Source organism: Sardina pilchardus, chromosome 20 (genome assembly GCF_963854185.1).
Source record: "Sardina pilchardus chromosome 20, fSarPil1.1, whole genome shotgun sequence".
In the NCBI taxonomy this organism is placed as follows: domain Eukaryota; kingdom Metazoa; phylum Chordata; class Actinopteri; order Clupeiformes; family Clupeidae; genus Sardina; species Sardina pilchardus.
This window is the reverse complement of record NC_085013.1, coordinates 11,422,907-11,434,970: the sequence shown is the minus strand read 5'-3', so window position 1 is coordinate 11,434,970 and position 12,064 is coordinate 11,422,907. Positions and strand designations below refer to the sequence as shown.

At 48.5% G+C, this 12,064-nt stretch overlaps 1 protein-coding gene across 1 annotated transcript in view; it reads right to left on the bottom strand.

The window, feature by feature from the left end:
* The window catches only part of ldlrap1b (low density lipoprotein receptor adaptor protein 1b), a 39,219-nt gene that overhangs the window by 2,862 nt on the left and 24,293 nt on the right, over positions 1-12,064 (bottom strand). Inside the window, exons 6-8 of the mRNA XM_062523828.1 lie at positions 8,894-8,992; positions 6,187-6,308; positions 3,226-3,260 (exon numbers count right to left, since the gene is read on the bottom strand). Coding sequence (XP_062379812.1) covers positions 3,226-3,260; positions 6,187-6,308; positions 8,894-8,992 — 256 coding nt within the window. The remainder of the gene's footprint in view (positions 1-3,225; positions 3,261-6,186; positions 6,309-8,893; positions 8,993-12,064) is intronic.

The following is a 12,064-nucleotide window of genomic DNA, read 5'->3' as shown; positions in this document are numbered from 1 at the left end:
GATGATCTGGGGACAAGACAACAGCAGATAACAGACATGGGTCTGAGGTGCTAGAGCCTATAATGAGTGAGTTGATGGTGGAATCTAACGGGAAGCTAGGAGCAGGGACGCTACGGGACACTGCTTCTGGGAAATGGTGATGAGGCTCCGTCATGAGAGGCGTCTTTACCTGTGGATGATTCAAAGCTATCCAGACTGCGGCTACAGGAGCGCAAGCAGAGAGGAAAAAGTAAGGAATTGCCAAGCGTTCAGAGAAATCCAACAAACAGCAACATTTTCCATACGAGAAGAGCTAAGATTCACACATATCTTTAGAAAAATAATACATTTCCAAAAATGACACAGTTTCTGGATGAAGAAAACATGCTATAGGATTTTCATTTCGTTAGTAAATCTATGCTATTTGACAAGTTTTGTAGAGAGAATCACTTGGCATGCAGCTCTCGCGTAGTATGTGTTGTCGTTCCACCAATGAACACCAGATGGCGCTAAAGCCTTATTTATCCAAGCAGTGTGGTCTGGTCAGTGAATTTCGGGACAGACGCACAAGACCAATCAAACTGCTGGTCACAGGCTGATGTCCTGTCACCACCCAACAGCCAGCCTGACGTGAGGTCACCGAGTAAGGTCACGGGGGCTAATGCAGATGACCTCATGGTAGAGGCCCCAAGAGGAAGTGAATTCTACTGACTCAGGCTGGCCGATTGACCTGTGACCTGGAGCACGGATGCTTTCTGGCCAGAGCTGGTTCTCCCACAGCTCTGGTTTGCTAAAGCAAAAGAGGTAAAATCAATATATAGACTAAATTATGCCAAGCAAGTGTTTGTCTGGGTAAGGCTATTTATACAGCACACAGTCAATACTGTACCTGGTGTCTGATTGCTATTCCTCCCTGTGGTCTTCTGTAATTCGACATCAATGAACAACTCCAGACTACCATTTTACACCTCAATACAATTGGAGAAGAGGCTATTTGAACAGTTTCAACAATAACTTTTAAAACATGCCTCCAGCATGTTTCTGCAATTTGGAAGTCCTACACTCTGGAATTTGATTATGGACGCAGCCATGCTCAGATTTGCCCGACTTCACCGTGCACAGGTTTGCTTGGCCTTAAAAGCGTCAGAGCTCATGTCATTGGTCACGTTGGTGTCTAGCACCACCAAAGCACACATGGAGGTGCAGAGCTTTGTGCCACATTTGAAAGGCGTACAACTGGAATTCTGCTTCTTATATGCTACCCATCCCGAAAAATGTCCTGTCCCTAAAGTGGGAGTCGGCAGACACAAAAAGAGTCACCTTCCCCTCTCCTCATTCGACCCACGCCTCTAGTAAGTCGTGCGCCAGCTCCCCCCACAAGCGGCTCTTGGTTAATCAGCGCCGGGGGATTAACGAGCGCCAGTGTAATTACTCAGACTAATAATCAGCTGATAGCGCCACAGTGAGCCCAAATCAACACTACCCCCCCCCCCTCCTTCGCGCACTCCGCTGACGGCGGCTCAGCCACAATAAATACACCTCTTTTTAGCCAGCTGGAGTCCACCAGCCCAGTGTGTGTGTGTGTGTGTGTGTGTGTGTGTGTGTACCATGGTTCCCTAATCACCGATGTAAACATCAGTAGAGTTGTGTAAATGCTGCAAACAGGCAGGGGGGGGGGTTCAGCATCTCTTTATTACTCCTTCCCTTCCATGTGAGGGGTGTGCTAGGCAGGAGCTGGTTCCGCTGTTGTTTATTGCTGACGGCGAGCTACAGGGCTTGTGCATTGAAAAGGATGCAGAGTCATGCAGTCGTGAGGTTTATAGCGAGGGGCTGGTCGGTGTTTTTCGTGTTACGGTGCAGATTACTGTTCAGCGTCTGGTGCTGAGCTGACAACAGGGGGTGGGGCTGTGTGTGTGTGCGCGTGTGTGTGTGTGTGTGTGGGGCTGTGTGTGTGTGTGCGCGCGTGTGGGGCTGTGGGGGGGATCAGAGCAGAACATCAGTGGTGGAGCCCAGCAGGAGACTGTTCTTTTGTCTCATGTGCCACAAAACTGAATTAATCCACCCCCATATGCAGCTGAGCTCAGACACCGCTTCTTTGTAATCTCAAGAAAGTACAAAACCGTACAAAAAGTCCTACTCCTCCTCGAGGGAGAGGGACCTCTAATGAGTGCAGGTTTTTCCGAGACGAGCTTTAAGCCACCTCAAAGAATTCCGGGGCGATGACCAAAGAGATCCTTGCAGCTTTAGAGGTCAGCGATGAGACGCTGAGAAGAAACCCGGTCCGAGGGTTTCATCACCGGCGCAAAAACAGAACACTTCCATCCTAACGCCTAGTGTGAGAGCAGAGCACACGGAAAAAAAACGTCAACCGGAGGAAAAAAAAAGTATCCGTCTGGGCGGACGCAGAAGTAGAGGGAGACGACGAGGCCTGGTTGTTTTTACTGCAGCACTTTACAGAAGTTCACACAGCAGTTCACACATAGCTTGCACACACACTACCATATTTATGATGGTGCAATGGCGCATACGTCGCGGAAGCCTGGTAAATATTTAACTATTTATAATCCCAAAACACTCATTACATGAAAAGGGCCCGTGTGTCGTAAAAGGCTGGTGTTGACAGCTAAGCTTTTAATGAATAAATTACATGTTTACTTGGGCCTAACAGCTACATGGGCAGATATTCAGAAGAAGCAAGTTGTGTGTGAGTAAGAGTGTGAGTGTGAGTGTGTGTGTGTGTGTGTGTGTGTGTGTGTGTGTATGTGCGGGCTCTCACCATGTCCAAAGAGACCCCTGGCAGATAAAAAGCTCTGATGCTTGTACCTCTTTAAAAATCATATCACACAACTTACACGAGTGATGATAAGCACTCTAGGCATGGCGTTTGGTGAACGTGCGCTTCAGTGCACATCAAGACTACTTTAAGTGTGTGTGTGTGTATGCGTGTGTGTGTGTCTCCCCAGTGGTGAGCTGTTAGAAGGGGTGTGGTGTGCTGGCAAGGGCTGCGGCAAACCCAAGTGTACTCCCAGAAGGGGGTGGGGGGGGGGGGGGGCTCAGTGTGTGTGTGTGTGTGTTGTGCTGGGTGGAGACTGGTGTCTGGAGAGTATTCAATTCTCTGTACACTTTTCTCCTCCAAAGCCACCATTTTCTCTTCTCTGACGCAAGGATAACGCAAGGGTGAGTCTTTATCTGTGGGTGTGGGTTGTGTGTATTATTCAAAACGGACACACAAAAATGAACACTGACCTTGAAAAAGCTTCGTCCAGTCCATCCTCCAGCTCCTGCAAACAAAAACAGCAGATAATTACAGACATCAAAGCTGAGGTGTTCACTAGTATGCATGTGTGTGTGTGTGTGTGTGTGTGTGTGTGTGTGTGTGTGTGTATGTGTGTGTGTGTGTGTGTGTGTGTGTGTGTGTGGGGCTGTTGCCACGTTTGAGTACAAATCTGGGTGGAGCGCCGCAGCAGGCTCCAGACCTGTTGCACCCTCTTAGGTAGGCGCAAGATGAAAATTCCTCACTCGTTTCCAAGGTGACAACGGGCTAAGCGAGAAGCTGCAGCTGCAGCGCGTCTTAACCGCGGAGCCCACCAGGGAAACTAGACTAATCTACTCGTCGCAGACGTGAGCTCCTTTCAAATTCATCGGCTGTGACTTTACACTCTTGTTTACTGTCGGGCGTCGCGAATAAGACTCCTGTCCGTCGAAACTGACCTCTGCTACTCCGGCCGTCTAGTCCTCTCTCCATACACACCATTCACGCCAAACACACCAAGCACACACCAGCCAAATACACACACACTCTCATTCTCAAACACACTCACATACTCATACATCCACAAATGACAATGTTATCTCATTAGCCCTCACAAGAGGCAAACACGCCTGCTGTTGTGCGAGTCATTGTGTACGGGGCTTTTTGGCCCCTGACATTTCTGGCGCTGGCGGGTAAATGTCAGACGGGCGTCTGATGGCGTTCCCATGCCACACTGGGCTCGCACCTCTCCATTATGGATTGTTAATGACCGCCCGCCAGCCAGCCAGCCAGGCGAGTTTCTTCCCCTCAGTCTGCACTTTATCCTGTCTGAGTCCCCCCCGACAGACCACAGCACCACACAGCCAACATACACAGCACATACACACAGACAGACACACATAAACACACAGACACATAGGGATGGGCAATTATACATGCAAATGTTTTTAAAAGAGAATATCAAATATCCTAATTTGAAGTGTATCAAAGTAAACTACAAAATATAGTAGCCACGCCATGTATGACACAAAATATTGTATTTTTGTATTTTGAAAAATACACTCTAATGGGAGAATGAAATCACTTTGCAAACCTTCCGTATCTGTCTATTTATCTATTCCCTCATCGGTGCACTGATTCTGTTGATTAAGTGAACATTGAGCAACAGAGCAATAGCTTTACCTTGTCTACAAGACATGCCATAAACCTACAAACAGTCACCAGATCAACTATGCTGACCTGCCTGTTAAATATCATAGCCTAAATACTGGATCAGACATACACTCAAAAAGTCACAACTGAACTAGTCAAGTGGTACAAAGTGGAGACAAGTTCCTGACATTGTCAATCCATGGCCAGATTTCATGGTATTGCACTGTGTAACACTGTTGATCAGGTCGGATCATGGCCCTTTTAGTCAGCTTTCTTACTTAAATAGCCGGGTACTGTGTAAGCGCTAAATGGGGCTGTATTGATGCCAAGGGAAATAAATATGAATACTGTGTTGCAACCACATAACCATGTGGGTACATGTGTTCCGATTAGATGGCTGAACCTGATGATTAAATTTCTCCAGAAAGTTGCGGTTGGTGTGAGGGTGTGTATTGGATGTGAAGGCGGCCTTCACATTACTCATTTTGCAATGGATCAGCTTCCTGAATCCAAATATTCTGATCACAAGTCTGGGCAAATCACTAAGTAGGCACCAGTCAGAGGCTACATTTATTGTTTGCACTTTCATGATTTCATGACTTTCAAGTTTTGGTTTTACCAAAAATATTTGGCTGTATTTTTTAACTATACTAAATATTGTATTTGAAATACATGTCTCAAAATTACTGCCCATTCCTGAAGCACACACACACACACACAGCTGACAGTAGATTTAAGGACAACACTTGACCACAGGTGAAATAAACCACCCAGTGGTATGTGTTCCTAGTAAAAACAGACATAATGACATCAGCGTCAGCTTGGCGTGGAATTTGCATGATCTCTGATCAGGTCCTACATTATATTAATATATTATAGTCTTACACAGCCAGTTTTATGGGTTTAACACACTGCCTGCCTGAGCATACGCATAACGAGTACCAAGTCTTGTCGGTGAATCCAGTCTTCAGTTCAGTCTCAGGTGATGGGGAACTGGAGCGAGAAGCCTCGTTATGGCTGCTGTCACTGCTCGTTTCAGGTGGTGATTCTGATTACGCCAGCGGCAGCAGAAAAAAGAACGCTGGCAGCTCCGGGGTGCATTCCGCTGTGCAGGGCCAGTGCTATCCGCACACGCAGGCTCACATCCTCCAAGACAGCGTTCGACACCAGCCCTTACCATATGCTATTTCTGCTACCGTATGAAGTCTGTGGCCTTCACCACCAGCAGTGACGCAATCCTGATGAGTGCCCCGTATAAAAGAGCTACACAGACTCTCGACTAGCGGACTACGGCCCAGTTTCAACGATCATGCATGGTGCATAAGCACCCCCACACACACACACACACACTACTGAGGTGGCCTTCAGTGAGAAGGGGTGAGGGGAGGAGGATTTGAATGCTAAGCTAATCAGATTTTATGCCTAGTGTTAAACCCTCCCAGGCATTTCACTCCACGCAGTGTGAGCAGCCTGCCACGGCCTGGCAGGTTTAAGGCCCACCACTGGCGCGTACAGTAGCTGGCAATTAATGCAAATTTAGAGCCCGTTCTGACAGACCTTTGGCTCACACACCCACGTTTCGACGAAAATAAAGTGCGAGCGTGTGTATGTGAGCATGCAATTACTCACACGCTTCCATGGTGTGACTACTTCTACCGCGAGGGCATTCTCAGTGTCATGCAGGAGTACATGTGTGTGTGTGTGTTCTCCTTCAGTGTGTGCATGACACACAGAGGGTGTGTGTGTGTGTGTGTGTGTGTGTGTGTAAAGTGGTGTATGTATACTGTAGCGTTCTGGCTTACCCATACTGTGTTGTTGTTCTCCGAGGTGCGTGCGTTGCGAGTGTGCGCTCCCTCGGGCCCCGAGTGCACCATGGCGGCGATGGCTCCGTCCCCCAGGTCCAGCAGGGTCCCCGTGGCCACCTCTACGAGCAGACACACACACACACACACACACACACACACACACACACACACACAATCAGAGACGGACAGAGGGTCCAGGGGCCTCACGGGGGCTCCATGTGAACCGTAACACCCACTGTGTGCGAGCTCAGAGGAGTGAGTCAGGCTTTTAAGCGCTTCTTTTGCGCCAGTAACGAGGCCAAGAGGTTCAGCTACTCCACTCAGTCAGGGGCGCGCGTATAGAGACTGAGCTGCACAGCCATCGCTGAGTAAACATCCGCTTGTTGCCACCGCCTTCACGGAGAACACACATTTAACACACACATGCACTCACAAGACACACAAGCATGCGCGCGCGCACACACACACACACACACACACACACACACACACACACACATTGTAGTCTTAATGAGAACAATCAACTATGTGCACTCCTCTAATGCGTGTCGTTCTGCTGACCATCTGTTGGCTGTCATTCATTAATGAGGCAAGAGCACACACCATCAGTCTTCCTCTTTTTGGTGCAAAACACAAGCCCTGTTCTCACACTCCATCAGTGTTACACGTCACTGCTGCACCCTCCCCAACGCAGTACAGAGGGTTTAGGAGACCACTATTAGCCAAACAAAAAAACATCCGGAATGGCATGATTGCAGTTTTCATGGATGTAACAGCCCCTCATAAAGACAGCTCGTCGCTTTGTTTGGAGAGGGCGTCTTGAAGAGTTAGTCTGATTTGCAGATCTCGGGGCCTGTACCGTCTTTGGCTTCTCTCCTAGCTCCTGCCATCCCACCAGCCGGTGCCCTCAGCAACTTTCCTCCGCTATCCGAGGCTCCTCTCTCTCTCCCTGTCATTCTCTCTTTCCCTTCCTCCCTCTCTCCCCCTCTTCTTCTCTGCTGCTCGGTACGTCTGAGTGGCATTTACAGCGGCTCCTCTTTCACCAGCAGTGCAATTATCAGCAGGTGATTAGTCATCCAATCTGCTGCTCTGGAGGAACGCAGGCAGGCCTGGCCCACTGACATGCCTGCTTGGAGGTGTGTGTGTGTGTGTGCCTAAGCAATATGCACAGCCTGGCGGGATCATATTCCAGACATTCTCTTTCTGACAGGAAGTTCTGGCTCACACAAACTCCTCATTCCCTAGAAGAATGTGTGCCTTCGAGACTAGCGCACACACACACACACACACACACACACACACACTTCCTGTCTCCGATGACAGACAGGAGGCTAGTCCCTGAGGACCTCCAGTATTGTGTGTCATGGATCCAGCTGAGTAGCCAGAGGCCTCCCAGCGAGAAACGAACGCAGTCAACTTGAACACCAGAGGAGAGAGAAGAGAGGAGGGGAGGGAGAGGGGGAGAGAAGAGAAGAGGAGAGGAGCAGAGAGAAGGGAGAGATTAAGATGGAGGGGAGAGTGGCAAGAGAAAAAGAAGAGTAGAAGGGAAATGGTTGAAGAGGGAATATATAAATATGAAGAGAAAACAAAGCAAAAGCAAAATTATTAAAAAAAAAAATACCCAGGGAGGATACAGGCACTCAGCACAGGACACTGAGGGCCATTGAGGCACCAACGAAAGTAAACGAACGAAAGTAAACGAACGAAAGCAATGAACGAACACACACACACAGCCTACACAGGGATCATGTCATTGCTTCCCTCCAAAGCTGGGATATGCATGTTGTTCTGTAACCAGTACAGGATTACCAGGTGCAGTGTCACCAAACAGAATGCCCAAAACGCCGGAAAAAACACTCAAATGAAGTTATAAACATGAGGGGGAAAAAAAGAGATAAGTACACAGGAAATCAGTTAAAATGTTATTCCAACAGAAAGGGGGGAGGGGGGGGGGGTGTAATCGGCTTGCAGATGGACCAGCAAGCGTTTGCACACACACACACACACACACACACACATCCAACAGTGCCCAAATCCCTGTAAACACTGGGTCATGCAAGACTTACAGGAATCCTCTCTGCCATAAACATACAGGAGAAGAGTAGATGAAGGGTCTGCTAAACACAGGCTTTAGCAAGAGCCTTTAGCAACAGTCATATCATCTCATCAAACACACCCCCCATCGTGACTCAAGAGTCACGAGTGTCACATGGCAACAGACAAACCTCTCGCTCAAAGAGTTCTCACGACGTTCTAAAACCACGCCAGAGTTCAGGTTCCCTAGTTGGAGGTTTGGAATTGACTCACACGTAACAGAGACGTGAGAGTTTGTGCAACACACACACACACACACACACACACAGACTCACATCACCATCTTCTGCCTGATGAGTTCAGGGACCTCTAGCCTGTGTTTTGGATGCTTAGTGTGGCCGACAGACTTCAAAGCGCATATATGTGTGTGCATGTACACATGCCTCTGCCCCCTCCGCCACACCCCGCCCCCACCCATCAACCTACATCTAGTCTAACAGTCAGTAGGCCAGAGAGAAGCATGCCAGTGGGGTGATCAAAATCCGACACGACCAGAGATGAGGAGGGGGATGTGTGTGTGGAGGGGGGGGGGGGGGAAATCTGAGGGACTCTGACAGAAGAGGGACAGCTGAGGGGGGGGGGGGGGGGGGGGTGCGAGCGTGGGACTCACCTCCTCCTCTGCTGACGCTGCTGAGGCTGGCGGAGCTCTCCGACTGGGAGCTGCCGGCTCCTTCTCCATCCGAGCCAGACTTCACCCTCTTCTCTTTGTCTGTGGAGGAACGGAAACAGAGGAAGAGAGAGAGAGAGAGGGAGAGAGGGAGCGATAGAGAGAGAGAGAGAGAGAGAGAGAGAGAGAGAGAGAGAGAGAGAGATGAGTTATGGGGAGAGGGAAATGGCAAGAGACAAGGAGGGAAGGCAGCTGTAAGTCAGTATTTAACAGCCACCATCAACCTTTACACATAAATTGCTTAAGGTGTACCCAAGATCATACGCTCTCGCTCACACACACACATACACACACACACACACACACAGCCACACATACAGGGAGAGCCAGGTCTTATAGTATCCTTAATTATGGCTCTGAAGGCAGAATCTAATGCTTCCATTACAGAGGCGAGACATTAAAGCTGATCCATGCTCGTCTGCTCCCCCCCCAAGGACACGAGCAGCCCGGCCAACATGCTGAAGCATCACTAACTCAACACTCACTGCTCTCCTCCTCTCAGTCAGTCAGACACACACAGACACAGACACACACACACACACACACACACACACCTACAGTATCTCCACTCATAAGACACACACATCCATCCAACTTCACATACTCCCCCCCACACACATCACATTCCCTCCTACTTGTTGCACATATCAGCAGACCAACTCAGTCACTTCATTGACACACACACACCACACACACACTGATCATCATCAGAGAGATGAGATTCAAGATCAAGCCACAGCTCTGTAGCATCACAGGTCCTGTCAACTAGTCTGTAGCTCCACACCTATTCACTAGGGATCACACAGATTTATTCATGATTACTCGAGAAACATCAAAGAGACTCGCATTAAGTTAGCTTGTACCCACAAACATGGTAGTGATACAAAATGTGGGCCGTTTAGACTGGGCTTGTTTGTGGAGCGTGATACTACCCAGGGCGCAAAACCCCCATGATTTTGGAAATCAGACATGGGATGTTGTGAAAGGTTGTTGTACAAAAATGAAATCGAGGATGTCCAAGGACCACAACCTGAGTGCACAACCTGGGCTACTATTGGAATCCATATATAACATCTGTGTAGTGCTTTACATTGTCAAAGTAATCTAACTATGTCTCAATTAAATAAAAAAGCCATAGCATATATCCTTGGCAATGTATACTGTAGATGCAGGATATTAAGAACACTCCAGGATTAGAGGGCATTTAAAATATGTATTGCCAAAATGACAAAAATAAATCCCTTAACCTGCCAATTAAACTCTCATAAAGCAAAATATAACAAGCAGAGAAGACGGATCACCCCACAAATCCTCTGCAGCTGACTTCAATGGGCAGGCACCACATGTGACCATCAGCTCCTCCTCACACTACTGAGTGGGAATGTGTTCTTGCGTCCATACAGCGCGTTGCTGCTTAGACTCCTGGGGAGCCCCAGCTACCTGCAGAGGTACTGGCTAATCTTCTGCTCAAAACACTCGACTGTAGACATCGGCACATCATACACACTAAGGGAGGCCACAGGATTCATGGAAGAATTCTATGATGGTAGATCCAGGGCTTCAACTTCCCTGGCAGACCAGACTGATTTAAATACTATATGTGACCCTGCAAAGCAAAATCAGTCGCTTGTCGCACGATACTATTTTGAGAAAATCCACAATAAACAAACTTCCGAGTTAAAATGTTGAATTTCATGTTTTTGCATAATTCGACAGTATACAGTCTACAGTTTCATATCTTGAACTGGTGCTTTGGGGTTAACTGTAACCATTTTCTGAGGCTGTTGAATGGTGAACAGGTGGCCTGTTGATTTGGTGCGTTTTAAACAGCCTCAAAAATGGTTACAGTTAACTCATTTCACGGAAAAACATACGTTTCGACTGTTCAACCCGGTGAAGATTCAACACATTAGCAGTCATTCCCGTTGTCCACGCCGCTTAAAAAGTTGATTTCTCCTCTTCTGGCATATCGTGAACGGAAAACCATGTCATCTTTGGATGCGGTTATCTTAGTTTCTGTACTGTCTTCGATATAATGTACATATCTTTGGAAAGCTTCGTTTATGGCCGTTCATGTGAGCACAATGACTTAATTTTGTCGATTTTACCAAAGCCACTGGTTTAGCTTTGCAGGGTCACATATGAGTTTCTGTGGATAGGCCACGGTTGGAAATAATGTAGCCTAACCGATGTAGTGTATTTATCTGGGTACACCGAACGTGTCAGTTTTATGCTGTCAGCTACCAGACCTTTGCTAATCGAGAGAATTATGTGAGGCCATGTGTGTGGGGCCGTTGAGCGGATGTGAGCACTTCTCTCAACAGAGAAAGAGACAAAACGAGAGAAAGAGAGAGAGATCAGAGAGAAAGAGAGGAGAGTGAGTGAGTGAGTGAATATGTGAGTGATTGTGTGCAAGTGGATGTCTGTACAATGGTCAAACACAAAGAGGCCTCCGGACCTCGCTGGCTACTGGGCGGAAACAGGAAATACTCCCTCTCCTCATTCTCTCTGACAAGGAGAGAGAGAGAGAGAGAGAGAGAGAGAGAGAGAGAGAGAGAGAGAGAGAGCAAAGCGAGAGGAAGAGAGTTGAGAGAGGGCGCCAACAGGAAAGACAGCAGGCAGAGGAGAGGAGAGAGGCGAGGAGAGAGGCGAGGAGAGGCGCTGGAGAGCCAGAAGAGAGTCTAGAAAACAAAGTGATAAGAGACAGAACCGGCGAGCTGAGCAGCGGCGCGGAGCAGAGTTCTGGTGCCGAGCGGAGAGATGAGAGGGGGGGAGCGGCGGCCTTCATCTGCGCACGGGCCAATCACAGAGCTGGACACGCATCTCATTAGTGGGAGCATCAAAGGGAGCGTTGGCCCCACAGGCTGCACACCTCTGCTGCTGCCGGATGAAAGGCTGTTTTTAAATCGGACCGAGAGGGTGGAGGTGTGTGTGTGTGTGGAGAAGAGCGAGCAGGAGGAGCGAGAGAAAAGAAGTAAACAGTGTCTCCTGATCTCCCTCACACCAAGCAGATCAATCGGTGTGGCAACCCTGCAGTTGGACGGCAGGCTGTGCGTGCACGCGCGCGCGCACACACACACACACACACACACACACACACACACACACACACAC